At 42.9% G+C, this 16,913-nt stretch overlaps 2 protein-coding genes and 10 non-coding genes across 12 annotated transcripts; 10 read left to right on the forward strand and 2 right to left on the reverse strand.

The window, feature by feature from the left end:
• The first annotated feature begins 1,116 nt into the window (after positions 1–1,116).
• trnay-gua (transfer RNA tyrosine (anticodon GUA)) lies at positions 1,117–1,204 on the forward strand. The gene is given in 2 exon segments: positions 1,117–1,153; positions 1,169–1,204. It is a non-coding gene; the product is annotated as a tRNA-Tyr (tRNA).
• Positions 1,205–1,738: 534 nt separating this feature from the next.
• On the forward strand, positions 1,739–1,826 carry trnay-gua (transfer RNA tyrosine (anticodon GUA)). The gene is given in 2 exon segments: positions 1,739–1,775; positions 1,791–1,826. It is a non-coding gene; the product is annotated as a tRNA-Tyr (tRNA).
• Positions 1,827–2,092: 266 nt separating this feature from the next.
• Positions 2,093–2,180, forward strand: trnay-gua (transfer RNA tyrosine (anticodon GUA)). The gene is given in 2 exon segments: positions 2,093–2,129; positions 2,145–2,180. It is a non-coding gene; the product is annotated as a tRNA-Tyr (tRNA).
• Positions 2,181–2,714: 534 nt separating this feature from the next.
• Positions 2,715–2,802, forward strand: trnay-gua (transfer RNA tyrosine (anticodon GUA)). Its single transcript is given in 2 exon segments — positions 2,715–2,751; positions 2,767–2,802. It is a non-coding gene; the product is annotated as a tRNA-Tyr (tRNA).
• A 260-nt stretch (positions 2,803–3,062) lies between these two features.
• On the forward strand, positions 3,063–3,150 carry trnay-gua (transfer RNA tyrosine (anticodon GUA)). Its single transcript is given in 2 exon segments — positions 3,063–3,099; positions 3,115–3,150. It is a non-coding gene; the product is annotated as a tRNA-Tyr (tRNA).
• Positions 3,151–4,302: 1,152 nt separating this feature from the next.
• On the forward strand, positions 4,303–4,390 carry trnay-gua (transfer RNA tyrosine (anticodon GUA)). Its single transcript is given in 2 exon segments — positions 4,303–4,339; positions 4,355–4,390. It is a non-coding gene; the product is annotated as a tRNA-Tyr (tRNA).
• Positions 4,391–5,542: 1,152 nt separating this feature from the next.
• On the forward strand, positions 5,543–5,630 carry trnay-gua (transfer RNA tyrosine (anticodon GUA)). The gene is given in 2 exon segments: positions 5,543–5,579; positions 5,595–5,630. It is a non-coding gene; the product is annotated as a tRNA-Tyr (tRNA).
• Positions 5,631–6,164: 534 nt separating this feature from the next.
• trnay-gua (transfer RNA tyrosine (anticodon GUA)) lies at positions 6,165–6,252 on the forward strand. Its single transcript is given in 2 exon segments — positions 6,165–6,201; positions 6,217–6,252. It is a non-coding gene; the product is annotated as a tRNA-Tyr (tRNA).
• A 266-nt stretch (positions 6,253–6,518) lies between these two features.
• On the forward strand, positions 6,519–6,606 carry trnay-gua (transfer RNA tyrosine (anticodon GUA)). The gene is given in 2 exon segments: positions 6,519–6,555; positions 6,571–6,606. It is a non-coding gene; the product is annotated as a tRNA-Tyr (tRNA).
• A 534-nt stretch (positions 6,607–7,140) lies between these two features.
• On the forward strand, positions 7,141–7,228 carry trnay-gua (transfer RNA tyrosine (anticodon GUA)). Its single transcript is given in 2 exon segments — positions 7,141–7,177; positions 7,193–7,228. It is a non-coding gene; the product is annotated as a tRNA-Tyr (tRNA).
• Positions 7,229–8,645: 1,417 nt separating this feature from the next.
• On the reverse strand, positions 8,646–11,332 carry LOC132988829 (zinc finger protein 235-like). Its single transcript, XM_061056437.1, has 2 exons — positions 11,209–11,332; positions 8,646–10,511 (listed from the first exon to the last, which is right to left on the reverse strand). Exon 2 carries the CDS (start codon positions 10,291–10,293, stop codon positions 9,820–9,822), a length of 474 nt encoding a protein of 157 aa, XP_060912420.1. The 5' UTR covers positions 10,294–10,511; positions 11,209–11,332; the 3' UTR covers positions 8,646–9,819.
• A 1,901-nt stretch (positions 11,333–13,233) lies between these two features.
• On the reverse strand, positions 13,234–15,745 carry LOC132988828 (zinc finger protein 691-like). Its single transcript, XM_061056436.1, has 4 exons — positions 15,231–15,745; positions 14,485–14,582; positions 14,270–14,396; positions 13,234–14,077 (listed from the first exon to the last, which is right to left on the reverse strand). Exons 1-4 carry the CDS (start codon positions 15,544–15,546, stop codon positions 13,329–13,331), a joined length of 1,290 nt encoding a protein of 429 aa, XP_060912419.1. The 5' UTR covers positions 15,547–15,745; the 3' UTR covers positions 13,234–13,328.
• Positions 15,746–16,913: the final 1,168 nt, after the last annotated feature.

Consider the following 16,913-nt stretch of genomic DNA (forward strand, 5'->3'; position numbering starts at 1 on the left):
TTTGGTTGAATGGATTAGGAATGTCTCTGTCAGCTGCTTTGAATTCGTTCGATTTATCCATGGGAAATTATGGGATTTTGTCACCATTTTGTGTCTGTTCCTTTGTAATTTCGAATTGAAACAAATTGAGAGAGTTTTGCTTTCAGGTAGGGGTGATAGGGGAAATGATTTGTTGTCATTTTTGTTTGTAAAAGTCGATGTACACCCCTGTAAATGGTAGCTGCTTCTTCCCTTCAACAGCTCAGTTGGTAGAGCGGAGGACTGTAGGGTTGTAAATTAGAAATTCTTAGGTCGCTTGTTCAACTCCAGCTTGAAAGATGTGCTTTACGTTGATGTCAAATATTGTGAGCCTGGTTTGATTGAATGGATTAGGAATCTCCCTGTCAGCTGCTTTGAATTCTTTTGGTTTATCCATGGGAAATGATGGGATCTTGTCACCAATGTGTGTCTGTTCCTTTGTAATTTCGATTTGAAACAAATTGAGATAGTTTTGCTTTCAGGTAGGGGTGATAGGGGAAATGATTTGTCGTCAGAGGACTGTAGGGTTGTAAATCAGAAATCCTTAGGTCGCTGGTTCAACTCCGGCTCGAAGGATGTGCTTTTCGTTGATGTCAAAAAGCATGGTTTGATTGAATGGATTAGGAATGTCCCTGTCAGCTGCTTTGAATTCTTTGTATGGGAAATTATGGGATTTTGTCACCATTGTGTGTCTGTTCCTTTGTAATTTCGAATTGAAACAAATTGAGATAGTTATGCTTTCAGGTAGGGGTGATAGGGGGAATGATTTGTCGTCAGAGGACTGTAGGGTTGTAAATCAGAAATCCTTAGGTTGCTGGTTCAACTCCGGCTCGAAGGATGTGCTTTTCGTTGATGTCAAAAAGCCTGGTTTGAGTGAATGGATTAGGAATGTCCCTGTCAGCTGCTTTGAAATCTTTCAGTGTATCCATGGGAAATTATGGGTTTTTGTCACCATTGTTTGTCTGTTCCTTTGTAATTTCGAATTGAAACAAATTGAGATAGTTTTGCTTTCAGGTAGGGCTGATGGGGGAAATTATTTGTTGTCATTTTTGTTTGTAAAAGTCGATGTACACCCCTGTAAATGCTAACTGTATGTTCCCTTCGATAGCTCAGTTGGTAGAGCGGAGGACTGTAGAGTTCTAAATCAGGAATCCTTAGGTCGCTGGTTCAACTCCGGCTCGAAGGATGTGCTTTTCCTTGATGTCAAATATTGTGAGCCTGGTTTGGTTGAATGGATTAGGAATGTCCCTGTCAGCTGCTTTGAATTCGTTCGATTTATCCATGGGAAATTATGGGATTTTGTCACCATTGTGTGTCTGTTCCTTTATAATTTCGAATTAAAACAAATTGAGAGAGTTTCGCTTTCAGGTAGGGGTCATAGGGGAAATGATTTGTCGTCAGAGGACTGTAGGGATGTAAATGAATAATTCTTAGGTCGCTGGTTCAACTCCGACTCGAAGGATGTGCTTTTCGTTGATGTCAAATATTGTGATCCTGGTTTGATTGAATGGATTAGGAATGCCCCTGTTAGCTGCTTTGAATTCTTTCTATGGGAAATTATGGGATTTTGTCACCATTGTGTGTCTGTTCCTTTGTAATTTCGATTTGAAACAAATTGAGATAGTTTTGCTTTCAGGTAGGGGTGATGGGGGAAATGATTTGTTGTCATTTTTGTTTGTAAAAGTCGATTTACACCCCTGTAAATGCTAACTGTATGTTCCCTTCGATAGCTCAGTTGGTCGAGCGGAGGACTGTAGAGTTCTAAATCAGGAATCCTTAGGTCGCTGGTTCAACTCCGGCTCGAAGGATGTGCTTTTCGTTGATGTCAAATGTTGTGAGCCTGGTTTGGTTGAATGGATTAGGAATGTCCCTGTCAGCTGCTTTGAATTTGTTCGATTTATCCATGGGAAATTATGGGATTTTGTCACCATTGTGTGTCTGTTCCTATGTAATTTCGATTTGAAACAAATTGAGATAGTTTTGCTTTCAGGTAGGGGTGATGGGGGAAATGATTTGTTGTCATTTTTGTTTGTAAAAGTCGATATACACCCCTGTAAATGGTAGCTGCTTGTTCCCTTCGATAGCTCAGTTGGTAGAGTGGAGGACTGTAGGGTTGTAAATCAGAAATCCTTAGGTCGCTGGTTCAACTCTGGCTCGAAGGATGTGCTTTTCGTTGATGTCAAATATTGTGAGCCTGGTTTGATTGAATGGATTAGGAATGTCCCTGTCAGCTACTTTGAATTCTTTCGATTTATCCATGGGAAATTGTGGGATTTTGTCACCATTGTGTGTCTGTTCCTTTGTAATTTCGAATTGAAACAAATTGATATAGTTTTGCTTTCAGGTAGGGGTGATAGGGGAAATGATTTGTCGTCAGAGGACTGTAGGGATGTAAATCAGAAATCCTTAGGTCGCTGGTTCAACTCCGACTCGAAGGATGTGCCTTACGTTGATGTCAAATATTGTGAGCCTGGTTTCATTGAATGGATTAGGAATGCCCCTGTTAGCTGCTTTGAATTCTTTCTATGGGAAATTATAGGATTTTGTCACCATTGTGTGTCTGTTCCTTTGTAATTTCGATTTGAAACAAATTGAGATAGTTTTGCTTTCAGGTAGGGGTGATGGGGGAAATGATTTGTTGTCATTTTTGTTCGTAAAAGTCGATGTACACCCCTGTAAATGCTAACTGTATGTTCCCTTCGATAGCTCAGTTGGTAGAGCGGAGGACTGTAGAGTTCTAAATCAGGAATCCTTAGGTCGCTGGCTCAACTCCGGCTCGAAGGATGTGCTTTTTGTTGATGTCAAAAAGCCTGGTTTGAGTGAATGGATTAGGAATGTCCCTGTCAGCTGCTTTGAAATCTTTCAGTGTATCCATGGGAAATTATGGGATTTTGTCACCATTGTGTGTCTGTTCCTTTGTAATTTCGAATTGAAACAAATTGAGATAGTTTTGCTTTCAGGTAGGGGTGATGGGGGAAATGATTTGTTGTCATTTTTGTTTGTAAAAGTCGATGTACACCCCTGTAAATGCTAACTGTATGTTCCCTTCGATAGCTCAGTTGGTAGAGCGGAGGACTGTAGAGTTCTGAATCAGGAATCCTTAGGTCGCTGGTTCAACTCCGGCTCGAAGGATGTGCTTTTCGTTGATGTCAAATATTGTGAGCCTGGTTTGGTTGAATGGATTAGGAATGTCTCTGTCAGCTGCTTTGAATTCGTTCGATTTATCCATGGGAAATTATGGGATTTTGTCACCATTTTGTGTCTGTTCCTTTGTAATTTCGAATTGAAACAAATTGAGAGAGTTTTGCTTTCAGGTAGGGGTGATAGGGGAAATGATTTGTTGTCATTTTTGTTTGTAAAAGTCGATGTACACCCCTGTAAATGGTAGCTGCTTCTTCCCTTCAACAGCTCAGTTGGTAGAGCGGAGGACTGTAGGGTTGTAAATTAGAAATTCTTAGGTCGCTTGTTCAACTCCAGCTTGAAAGATGTGCTTTACGTTGATGTCAAATATTGTGAGCCTGGTTTGATTGAATGGATTAGGAATCTCCCTGTCAGCTGCTTTGAATTCTTTTGGTTTATCCATGGGAAATGATGGGATCTTGTCACCAATGTGTGTCTGTTCCTTTGTAATTTCGATTTGAAACAAATTGAGATAGTTTTGCTTTCAGGTAGGGGTGATAGGGGAAATGATTTGTCGTCAGAGGACTGTAGGGTTGTAAATCAGAAATCCTTAGGTCGCTGGTTCAACTCCGGCTCGAAGGATGTGCTTTTCGTTGATGTCAAAAAGCATGGTTTGATTGAATGGATTAGGAATGTCCCTGTCAGCTGCTTTGAATTCTTTGTATGGGAAATTATGGGATTTTGTCACCATTGTGTGTCTGTTCCTTTGTAATTTCGAATTGAAACAAATTGAGATAGTTATGCTTTCAGGTAGGGGTGATAGGGGGAATGATTTGTCGTCAGAGGACTGTAGGGTTGTAAATCAGAAATCCTTAGGTCGCTGGTTCTACTCCGGCTCGAAGGATGTGCTTTTCGTTGATGTCAAAAAGCCTGGTTTGAGTGAATGGATTAGGAATGTCCCTGTCAGCTGCTTTGAAATCTTTCAGTGTATCCATGGGAAATTATGGGTTTTTGTCACCATTGTTTGTCTGTTCCTTTGTAATTTCGAATTGAAACAAATTGAGATAGTTTTGCTTTCAGGTAGGGCTGATGGGGGAAATGATTTGTTGTCATTTTTGTTTGTAAAAGTCGATGTACACCCCTGTAAATGCTAACTGTATGTTCCCTTCGATAGCTCAGTTGGTAGAGCGGAGGACTGTAGAGTTCTAAATCAGGAATCCTTAGGTCGCTGGTTCAACTCCGGCTCGAAGGATGTGCTTTTCCTTGATGTCAAATATTGTGAGCCTGGTTTGGTTGAATGGATTAGGAATGTCTCTGTCAGCTGCTTTGAATTCGTTCGATTTATCCATGGGAAATTATGGGATTTTGTCACCATTGTGTGTCTGTTTCTTTATAATTTCGAATTAAAACAAATTGAGAGAGTTTTGCTTTCAGGTAGGGGTCATAGGGGAAATGATTTGTCGTCATTTTTGTTTGTAAAAGTCGATGTACACCCCTGTAAATGGTAGCTGCTTCTTCCCTTCAACAGCTCAGTTGGTAGAGCGGAGGACTGTAGGGTTGTAAATTAGAAATTCTTAGGTCGCTTGTTCAACTCCAGCTTGAAAGATGTGCTTTACGTTGATGTCAAATATTGTGAGCCTGGTTTGATTGAATGGATTAGGAATCTCCCTGTCAGCTGCTTTGAATTCTTTTGGTTTATCCATGGGAAATGATGGGATCTTGTCACCAATGTGTGTCTGTTCCTTTGTAATTTCGATTTGAAACAAATTGAGATAGTTTTGCTTTCAGGTAGGGGTGATAGGGGAAATGATTTGTCGTCAGAGGACTGTAGGGTTGTAAATCAGAAATCCTTAGGTCGCTGGTTCAACTCCGGCTCGAAGGATGTGCTTTTCGTTGATGTCCAAAAGCATGGTTTGATTGAATGGATTAGGAATGTCCCTGTCAGCTGCTTTGAATTCTTTGTATGGGAAATTATGGGATTTTGTCACCATTGTGTGTCTGTTCCTTTGTAATTTCGAATTGAAACAAATTGAGATAGTTATGCTTTCAGGTAGGGGTGATAGGGGGAATGATTTGTCGTCAGAGGACTGTAGGGTTGTAAATCAGAAATCCTTAGGTCGCTGGTTCTACTCCGGCTCGAAGGATGTGCTTTTCGTTGATGTCAAAAAGCCTGGTTTGAGTGAATGGATTAGGAATGTCCCTGTCAGCTGCTTTGAAATCTTTCAGTGTATCCATGGGAAATTATGGGTTTTTGTCACCATTGTTTGTCTGTTCCTTTGTAATTTCGAATTGAAACAAATTGAGATAGTTTTGCTTTCAGGTAGGGCTGATGGGGGAAATTATTTGTTGTCATTTTTGTTTGTAAAAGTCGATGTACACCCCTGTAAATGCTAACTGTATGTTCCCTTCAATAGCTCAGTTGGTAGAGTGGAGGACTGTAGAGTTCTAAATCAGGAATCCTTAGGTCGCTGGTTCAACTCCGGCTTGAAGGATGTGCTTTTCCTTGATGTCAAATATTGTGAGCCTGGTTTGGTTGAATGGATTAGGAATGTCTCTGTCAGCTGCTTTGAATTCGTTCGATTTATCCATGGGAAATTATGGGATTTTGTCACCATTGTGTGTCTGTTCCTTTATAATTTCGAATTAAAACAAATTGAGAGAGTTTTGCTTTCAGGTAGGGGTCATAGGGGAAATGATTTGTCGTCAGAGGACTGTAGGGATGTAAATGAATAATTCTTAGGTCGCTGGTTCAACTCCGACTCGAAGGATGTGCTTTTCGTTGATGTCAAATATTGTGATCCTGGTTTGATTGAATGGATTAGGAATGCCCCTGTTAGCTGCTTTGAATTCTTTCTATGGGAAATTATGGGATTTTGTCACCATTGTGTGTCTGTTCCTTTGTAATTTCGATTTGAAACAAATTGAGATAGTTTTGCTTTCAGGTAGGGGTGATGGGGGAAATGATTTGTTGTCATTTTTGTTTGTAAAAGTCGATTTACACCCCTGTAAATGCTAACTGTATGTTCCCTTCGATAGCTCAGTTGGTAGAGCGGAGGACTGTAGAGTTCTAAATCAGGAATCCTTAGGTCGCTGGTTCAACTCCGGCTCGAAGGATGTGCTTTTCGTTGATGTCAAATGTTGTGAGCCTGGTTTGGTTGAATGGATTAGGAATGTCCCTGTCAGCTGCTTTGAATTCGTTCGATTTATCCATGGGAAATTATGGGATTTTGTCACCATTGTGTGTCTGTTCCTTTGTAATTTTGATTTGAAACAAATTGAGATAGTTTTGCTTTCAGGTAGGGGTGATGGGGGAAATGATTTGTTGTCATTTTTGTTTGTAAAAGTCGATGTACACCCCTGTAAATGCTAGCTGCTTGTTCCCTTCAATAGCTCAGTTGGTAGAGCGGAGGACTGTAGGGTTGTAAATCAGAAATCCTTAGGTCGCTGGTTCAACTCTGGCTTGAAGGATGTGCTTTTCGTTGATGTCAAATATTGTGAGCCTGGTTTGATTGAATGGATTAGGAATGTCCCTGTCAGCTACTTTGAATTCTTTCGATTTATCCATGGGAAATTATGGGATTTTGTCACCATTGTGTGTCTGTTCCTTTGTAATTTCGAATTGAAACAAATTGATATAGTTTTGCTTTCAGGTAGGGGTGATAGGGGAAATGATTTGTCGTCAGAGGACTGTAGGGATGTAAATCAGAAATCCTTAGGTCGCTGGTTCAACTCCGACTCGAAGGATGTGCTTTTCGTTGATGTCAAATATTGTGATCCTGGTTTGATTGAATGGATTAGGAATGCCCCTGTTAGCTGCTTTGAATTCTTTCTATGGGAAATTATGGGATTTTGTCACCATTGTGTGTCTGTTCCTTTGTAATTTCGAATTAAAACAAATTGAGAGAGTTTTGCTTTCAGGTAGGGGTGATGGGGGAAATGATTTGTTGTCATTTTTGTTTGTAAAAGTCGATTTACACCCATGTAAACGGTAGCTGCTTCTTCCCTTCAATAGCTCAGTTGGTAGAGCGGAGGACTGTAGGGTTGTAAATCAGAAATCCTTAGGTTGCTGGTTCAACGCCAGCTCGAAGGATGTGCTTTTCCTTGATGTCAAAAAGCCTGGTTTGAGTGAATGGATTAGGAATGTCCCTGTCAGCTGCTTTGAAATCTTTCAGTGTATCCATGGGAAATTATGGCATTTTGTCACCATTGTGTGTCTGTTCCTTTGTAATTTCGAATTGAAACAAATTGAGATAGTTTTGCTTTCAGGTAGGGGTGATAGGGGAAATGATTTGTTGTCAGAGGACTGTAGGGATGTAAATCAGAAATCCTTAGGTTGCTGGTTCAACTCCGACTCGAAGGATGTGCTTTTCGTTGATGTCAAATATTGTGAGCCTGGTTTCATTGAATGGATTAGGAATGCCCCTGTCAGCTGCTTTGAATTCTTTCTATGGGAAATGATGGGATTTTGTCACCATTTTGTGTCTGTTCCTTGGTAATTTCGAATTGAAATAAATTGAGATAGTTTTGCTTTCAGGTAGGGGTGATGGGGGAAGTGATTTGTTGTCATTCTCGTTTGTAAAAGTCGATGTACACCCCTGTAAATGGTAGCTGTGTGTTCCCGATAGCGGTTAGCGGTGAGCCACGGCAGTCCGACTGTTTCTGTCCTTCCTATCTGTCTGTCCTGTTCTTCATCATTGTAAGCCAATCACCAATTTTGCCGTGTTAACATCATCATTCATAGCTATCGTTATGTGTCCATTGGGAGAGATTGGCTTCAGGCTAAGTCCTGCATCTGGCCACTTCATCTAAAACAGAATATGTAATTACAGTTCTAGATATTTAACTTATATAGAAATAAATAGAATCGCCCTTTTTAAAGAGCTGAAAGCGAAAGCACTTGTAGCCGTGTAGAGCATGACACACTGTGTCCTGGTGTCAACTGGATCACCTGCCCAGTGGCCCAACTGTTGTCACCTGGTGGAAGCCATCATTGTCAGGCTCTGTCAGCTTCACACGAGCCCAAGGAATCAGGGAAAGGGCAGCCTGACAAGATGGACTCTCATCATCCAGGACTAGAAAAAGATTAGGCAGCTGGTCCGGGATAATGGCACAGTCATGAAGGACACCTCTCTTCAGCTATATGAGGTGACCCAGACCATCCTTACAGTGACACAACATCAGTGAAGAGTCCAGAATAATGAATAGTAAATCTTACATTTTAACTCTCCCTGATTTTCTCTTTGCCGTTCTTCACACACTCAGACTGATAATGAGGACTTAAAACAATCACTGCTCTAAGTAGAATACATTAATATATTAGAGCCCTCATTAGTGTGTGCAGGACAATCATGAGGGAGTCAAAATCTATAGTTCTAGTTTCAATTATGCAAGCCTTTTACAAACCAGAGTGTATGAATATAATAATATATATAACTTGTAGATTTGATGCTGATATTGTGTAATGATTTTGTTATGTAGGATTTGTAATAAAAACACAAATTCACATGTTGGGTTTGTAGAAAGTTTAATGAAATATCTTACAAACTGTAAACTTGGAGAAAAGTTTACAAAAATGGCACAATAAAAAAGATTAAGGTACATTTACAGTGGTTGGCTGTTATACAGATTAAAGACAATTTAATAAACTGAATACAACATGGACCTGAGGCATTATGCAGATAAAACACTTTCATTCGCAAGAACATGATTAAAATTAGGTTAAAAAAAACAGAACTGTGTTACCATCCACACAATGTTCGACCTGCACTGACAGAAATCACTCTTTTTCTTACTGAGTTTTCTTCTATACAGCCCCTGTCCATTAACACTTTATTTAAACTCTCTAAACACAAATAAAACTCCATTATCGTCCTGGTTATCAGAAAAAACCATGATTTTGAGTTTAACATTTTAGTCTGTTCTTTCTGTTTGTATTTTCTATTTTATGAATTTTAAAATTCAGCTTCAGCTTTTCAAACTTTACTGAGAAACTTTATCAGACGTCACATCAGTTTGTAGGAATAAAAAATTGTTTGTTTTTTTTAGCTTTAGAAACATGTTTCTCATTCTCACCGACATCACAAGAATCTCCTTTAGCTTGTTTTACTCAAGGAAAGTCAAGTCATGTTGGATTTTAAGACATTGGCGGAAACTCGACAGGAATTATTGAAACAGAGCAGGGTTAGGTCTGAGACATGCCTGACTGTCTAGGTCAGAGAGAGTTTCTACGTTGGGGTAGTCGTCTTTGTGGAGGATGTTTCTTCAGGTTGCTGTGGTTTAGGAAGTGTTCTGAGCACAGGGAGCGGATGTAGTCTCTGTGGGTGGTGTCTCTGTCTTTGGACAATGTCTTCGTCTAGATCGAATACAATCAAATTTCCCTTTGGGATTAAACAAGTATTTCTGATTCTGATAGAGTGGTGTCGTTTTTGGGAGCGTCTGTCTGTCTATGGATGTTATCTTTGTTGATGTCTCTTCGCAGACAGCCACATGTTGCTGGGGTCTGAGTAGCGCTCTGAGCACAGGGAGGGGTCAGTGTCTGTGTGTGTTGTGTTTCTATGTCTGTGGCTGTTGTTTTTTATGTGGTTGTTGTGTCTTTTCGTGGTTCAGAGGAGCGTTCAGACCGCAGGGAGGTGTTGATGTCTGCGGGTTGTGTTTCTATGTGTGCGTGGTGTTTTTATGTCTCTACGTCCGCGGGTGATGTCTCTTCTCATGCTTTCTTAGGTTGCTGGGGTCGGAGAAGCGCTCGGCGCACAGGGAACACTGGTACGGTCTCTCCCCGGTGTGGATGTATCGGTGTATCTTTAGGTTCCAGAACTGGGAGAACTTTTTCCCGCACACGTTGCAGCCGTACGGTTTCTCCCCCGTGTGTGTTCTCAGGTGAGACTCCAGGTTAGCAGGGGAGCTGAAGCCTTTACCACAGAACCTGCAGGTAGAGACTCGCCTCCTGCTGGACCCTCCCGGAGCCTGAGCCCGATTCTGACCCTCAGGGGGTCCCTGTACCTGATCTAAAGAGGGGGCATGGCTAGACTCCTCTGACAGGTCGATTACAGGAAGCTGCTGCTGAAAGGACACAGAAGTGGGGAAACCACGAGAGCCCTCAGCAGTCAATCCCCTCCCAGCATCGCCCAGCTCTGCTCCAATCAGAGCACCGGGCATGTAAGAGAGGGGGGCACAGTGAGAGGACGGCCCCGGGAGGCTGTTGTCATGACAATAACTGCTTCCTCCATTGGTCCAAAGCGACGAAGTGTCATAGCTGACCTCTGAGAAGCCCCGCCCACTCTCCTGCAGGTCAGACAGCTGACTATTGGAGCTCTGTGTGATGTCATCAAACGGTAGAGCAGCTCTGAAGTCGTCCGTGCTCGACTCCACTAGACCTGCAGACGAAAAGAGAGGAAAATTATTATTATTATTTTACAGCTGCAGTGTTTCTGTGCGTTCATTAAGTGTCTGAATACTTGAAAAAAATCTGTTTCTGACTGGTTACTTTTGTGTGAAAGCCCCCTACAGTCTAAAACACAACCTGTTGGTGTGTTGTGGAGAGAAGTGATAAAAACAAACATTAGAGAAAAAACCAAACCTCTATGTTCGTATGATTCTGATTTAACACCAAATAAGTTTGATCAAAGATTTAAATGTTGGATTAACACATTTATGTGACATTGTGCAGAAGGATGAGACCTCACTTTGTTAACATGATGCATGGAAGGAACATTCAATCTGTTTCCTAGACATTTATTCTTTTGTATTTCATTCTTTTTATTTCTAAATATCTCTAAATAGTGTTATTCACTGCAAACAGATGAAGCCGTAGGTCTACCTGACTTTAGTTGATCTACTTCAGTTTCCCTCTCTCTGTCTGGATTTAAACACAGAGATATGTTAGGGCTTCTTTCAGCAGCCACATGACGATGCTCAGACTCTAATTCTGGCAGTAAATCATTTGGACTTTTTCGTTTGCCATACTCTTAAAAGTGTTAGTATCAGAGAAGTGTACTACGATCCGACTTAACGATTAAAGTTGTCACCCTCGCTGGTCGGCACCAGTATGAATATTTTGGTCGTTTCACTCACCCTCCTGAATGCTGAGGCTGCGCTGAGTTTGAGGCCCCGCCCCCACCTGCTCCACATGCTCCACCTCCTCCACCTTCACCAGCACCACGTCCTCCTCCTCTTTCTGTACACACACACACACACACACACACACACACACACACACACACACACACACACACACACACACACACACACACACACACACACACACACACACACACACACACACACACACACACACACACACACACACACACACACACACACACACGCAACCATGAAAGTGAACCATGAAAAACCTAATGAGACAAAACATTTTGCAGAAACAATATTGATCAGATTTGCTCAAACTCAAATATCGATATTAGAGATGTGAGTGATCCAATCTGATATCTGTATCAGGTCCGACATTCATGTAAATTTACGTATGGAATATTGGACTGATGGCGCAGATCCAGGTCACTGATCGAGAAAGATGGTTTGGCACTTAAAACATTCTCAGCTCGCACAGTCTCACTTTGAAGACGTTCAGACTGAACTGCAAGAGGTGTCCACAAATCATCACCAGGACGACGTTCAGACGAGAAGGAGCCGCTCCTTCTATATGATTACACTTACCGATAAGTTTAAAACATTTAATATAAACACCTGATAGCTGTTGCTGCTTCCTGTGTGTATGTATTTATGATAATAAAAATATCGGTATCTGTACATTTGTTTTTTTGGAATCGGATCGGAACTGGAAAAAGTGTAAGTAAGAGAGTGTGAGAACTCTCAGTGAACTCTGGTGATATTAAACCTGATCTAAAATGCTGTGAGGAATAATTCATCCCCATGAAAGTGAGCACATTTTTCAGACTGGAGTCAAAGGTCGGACCTGAACCTGGGCCGCCTGCTTTTGAAGACTTCAGCCACTGTACATGGAGCGCGCTCACTAATCACTAGGCTACCTGCGCCCGGTATCATCTATTCTTTTCACTGTTTGACTGTTAACAAAGAAACTGAATAAAAACACAGCAAGCACATAAAAAGTAGTAAAGTAAGTAAGTAAAGTAATAAAAAATGTAGACGTTTGTGGGGTGAATCCTTATGTGATTGTCTCTAACAGAAGAGAACGTGTATTAATGCTCCTTTAGAGAGCTGAAGTCAGAGATTGGTCTTCAGAAGGTCCTTTTGTTAAATAATAATACAAATGTTCAATTATTCATCATGTCGTCAGTCACAGGTTGCCCTGCCGTAACTCCTCCCCTCTTTCTGGTCTATTCGACTTTAAGAGGGAACATCGTTTACTAAATGAACACCACCTTTATTTTTAGCACCAGAAGGGACCCTCACTCCTCTCCCGCTCCACCCTTTTCTCCAAATATACTCACTCCCTGAGATAAAAACGTCATCTCCTCAGAGCTTCTTTTCAGGCTCATAAAAACAACTTCACAAGAGTTTTTAAAGAGAGATTTTATTCCATATGCACAATGCTACAAATATTGAACAGTTACAGTACACACACACACACACACACACACACACACACACACACACACACACACACACACACACACACACACACACACACACACACACACACACACACACACACACACACACACACACACACACACACACACACACACACACACACACACACACACACACACACACACACACACACACACACACACACACACACACACACACACACACACACACACACACACACACACACACACACACACACACACACACACACACACACACACACACACACAGACAGAATGAAGCGAGGAGAGTCTTTAGATGAAAGAGTGGCGGACGAGGCGGAGCAGCTCCTCTTTAAACTCACGTTAAAAAAAACAAAGTGAGATCATCCTGAGCCATTCAAACACAGACAATAAAACAAAGCTCATGTTCACACGCTGCTAAACGTGTGTCTTCATTCTGCGAGACCGTCAGTGTGAACACATATGATGGAGCAGAAATGTAGCTGCTCTGACATGTTGAGAAAACACTGAAAAATGACTCATTAAAAACAGTTTCTGTTTATTAAAAGGTTCTGTTTCCACTCTGATGTTTCTCCTTCGGACCCTCGGCCTCTGCTGAATCATTACGCCACACAGTACCCTTCAGATAAAAGAAGGCCGCTAAGGTGCGCCCCCTGGTGTCCCCTCACCGCACACTTCAGGGTGGCTCTTGAGCTGGTGAGTCTTCAGGTTTCTGATCAGGGTGAACCCTCGCCCACACATGCCGCAGGTGTACGGTTTCTCTCCACTGTGGACCCTCTGGTGTTTCCTCAGGTTCCCAGCCTCGGAAAACGATTTCCCACAGGTGGAGCAGCTGAACGGTTTCTCCCCCGTGTGCACGCGCTGGTGGATCTCGACCTTCTTAGGCCGGTTAAAAGCTTTCCCGCAGTAGCTGCAGACAAACAGTCTCTCCCTGGCGCCTGTTCGATTGTTCACTCTGCTGCGTTGGGTCACAGGCGGTGACCGCTCGGGGAGACTGAAGCGAGCCTGGCCGTTCACACCCGAGGAGGACGGCGGGAAATCTGCCGCCGCCATCGAGTACGAACACGACGGCCTACTCCCTTCGGCTCCGGCCCGCGACCGCTCGTCAAGAAACTCCTCGATCGACACGTCAGCGTTTTTCTCGGCGTCGCACAACAAGTCAAACTCAGAATCGCTGTACGGACGGTTAATCGTTTCCTGCAGAGAGCCAACAAGCTCACAGCTAAGGAGAGAGGAGGAGTCACTGACCTCCACTCCTCTGCCGCCCACACGCCTCCTCCTCCTGCTGCCTGGGGACGGGGATAGGGTCTGCTGGGAGCTGGACTGGGTGCCCTGTTGGTGGAGGCCGGGTCTCTGTCCTGGTCCACGGGGGACACACTCGAGCAGACCTGAAGAGAGACGACCAGGACAAAAGAATAAACAGTTCTTATTAAAAAGTCTTTATTTACCCAACTTGTATTCACATAAACTCTATTTTTGTAGCTGTGGTATCAATATCGTTTGATTATCATATCAAAGTTTAAAATTCTGGATGATGATTTGAACCGTCAGCCTGAAGTTTGTCTACTCTCTGTACTCACCATCGTCTCTGATCAGCACCTCCTCCTCCTCCTCCTCCTCCCTCTCAGTCACCCTCGACATGATTGCCTCCACCTTCTCCTCCTTCACCTGCGCCTCATCCTCCTCCACCAGCTCCACATCTGGAGACTGCACACCAGAACAGGCCAGTATTAAAACCAGTTTAACGTTCATACTACTGTCAGCTCAGGTCTGAGGACGACTGAGGCACGCTCACCTTCCTCTGCACGCGCTCAGCGTGGATCAGCTCGACGTCTTCTTGTGCAGCTCGGCCCGACCACAGAACCACGTCCATCTGTCCTCCGAACGCTGCGTCTGAAAACACACAGACACGTCTGTTAGAAACACGGAGAGAGTCTGATCAAAGTGATTTTAACTCTGTAAAGGGCTGGAACAAAAGTCATGTCTCTGAATTGCGATACACAATCTGTATCTTGATAAATTCAAAAACATTCCTAAGTTCCCAAATGTCACACAGGCAACTGTATTTACAGCCTCTTTCACAACGTCAACATGTACATGAAAAATAACTAATAATAACAGAAAAAATAAACTGTTTGTGGAAAAAAAAAAAAAATGAAATAAATACTGCATAATACTGTCAAATTTTCCTATCCAGGCATACCCTGAGGAATTTGAATTTGTTCTTGAAACGTTTAGATACAAAATGCACAAATAAGGTTTCTGTTGAACAATCTGCAGTTTCAGAATGGGTTGAAATTATTTCAAAAATCATTCAAACGCACTACTGTTGAAATAAGGCAGGCGTTTGTCACAGATTGGAATACATTTTTTTAAATTGTTTTATTTTTATTTGAAGAAAGAGATAGTCATCATGTTGATTTATTGGTCCACTTGTATCTTTACTCTGACAGTTTTGACTTGGAGAGAAACTAATCTAAATAAAAACAGAGCCTCCTCCTTTAAAATGCTCGTGATCGTCACTGTTGTTTTCTACCTCACCTGTGCAGGAGGATCTGGAGGTGGAGATGTTGGCGGCCTCTCGCAGCCTGTCTCCCCCGGTGATCTGCACTCTGGGCCGGCCGCCGTTCATGGCGCTCTCCCGGAGCCTCCTCTCGGCGTTCCCCCGGGCCATCTTGAGCTCCAGCAGGTGAACCTTCCTCTTCAGGGCCTTGTTCTCCCGCTGACACTGGGACATCTGCAGGCTCACCACCGCGTAGTCATCGTCCACCAGCTTGCAGATCTCAGCCACCGCCGCGTTAGCCAGCACCTCCATGATGGAGGCCAGCTGCGTCTGGAAGGCCAGTCGGCCCGACATCCTGCCGCGGAAGAGTGCTCTGAGGCGGGTGAGGAAATGCAAAAGAACCGTGAAAGTCCTCCGGAGGTGAAGACGTTCATGAATCTGTCAAATCACCACAGAAACATATAAAAACAGAGGAGGGAAGACACGGCTAGACTAACGAAGCTACTCCTCCGTCTGTTCTCAAGCGGAAACTGCAAACAGGTGACGTCACTTCCTGTGCTTCAGAACTTTGAAACAAATTGATAGTTTTGCTTTCAGGGACGGGTGATGGGGGGGGGGGGGGGGGGGGGGGGGGGGGGGGGGGAATGATTTGTTGGCATTTTAGCTTGTTAAAGTCGATGTGCTTCCCTGTACTCAGTTGGTAGAGCGGAGGACTGTAGGATGGTAAAAACCTTTAAAAGTTTTATGACTCCTTGAACTCATTACAACACTAGAGTGACCTCTGTCTCTAGAACTGCTTTGCTTCCTTAATCAATCAATCAACTTTTATTTGTATAGCGTCAACTCATAACAAGTGTTATCTCGAGACACTTTACAAGAAGCAGGTAAAATACCTTACTTATTGCTATGTTACAAAGATCCGGCCTATCCATCATGAGCACTTTAGCAAAGCAGCAAAAGTTACAGTGGTAAGAAAAAACTGCCTTATTAAAAGGCAGAAATCTTCGGCCGGATCCCCGGCTCATGACGAAACAGTCTTCACAGGCCTAGACTGCGCCGGGCTTGGAAAGGGATAGGGGGAAGAGATGGGATAAGAAGGTCACATAATATGCAAAATAAACTTCTTACCATGTTTTTCTAACACCACATGTGTCCCTAGTCTGTCTACAAACCCCCCAATGATAAGAAAAGTCCATCCTCTCCGTCTTCTGCCTGCTCCACTTTTCAGAAAATGTGTGCTCAAACAGGCCGTTTGGAGATTTTCCCTTCATGACATCACAAAGGGCAGTAGCCCCTCCCCCCAGGCGGGTGACACTCCCACAGCTAGGTGTTTTGTGGTATTTTCATTTGAGTCCCCCATCTGGAGCGAGAAAGCCAGAGCCACCCAAGCACTTCCAGAGAGGGGGCGTGGTCACACAACTCATTTACATATTTAAAGGTACAGACACAGAAACAGCCTGTTCTGAGCAGAGGGGTTTATAGAGCGCCACGGGAATGAGTCCTAAAACCCGGAAGTAAGTTAGCATTTGAGCACCACGGGGTCTAAAGTCTAAAAGTCAACAGGGATTTTGAATGTGTTTGTGGTTAGACGCCTGAAATAAGGTCTGTGGTTAACACAAGCTGAAGAGATGTTGGTGTTTTGTTAGACCACATAAACTACGTTAGGTAATACCTCCACTTGTGAATTTTTAAGTTTTTACTCGTCTTTAAAAAGGCGGTTG

This window comes from Labrus mixtus, chromosome 14 (genome assembly GCF_963584025.1).
Source record: "Labrus mixtus chromosome 14, fLabMix1.1, whole genome shotgun sequence".
Lineage (NCBI taxonomy): Eukaryota > Metazoa > Chordata > Actinopteri > Labriformes > Labridae > Labrus > Labrus mixtus.

Coding starts and splice junctions, on each gene's coding strand:
- LOC132988829 (XM_061056437.1), bottom strand. CDS start 10,293: ATGCCCGGTGCTCTGATTGGAGCAGAGCTGGGCGATGCTGGGAGGGGA.
- LOC132988828 (XM_061056436.1), bottom strand. CDS start 15,546: ATGTCGGGCCGACTGGCCTTCCAGACGCAGCTGGCCTCCATCATGGAG. Junction 14,397..14,484: donor CTGAGCGCGTGCAGAGGAAG/GTGAGCGTGCCT, acceptor TCTGGTGTGCAG/TCTCCAGATGTGGAGCTGGT. Junction 14,078..14,269: donor GGTGCTGATCAGAGACGATG/GTGAGTACAGAG, acceptor GTCTCTCTTCAG/GTCTGCTCGAGTGTGTCCCC.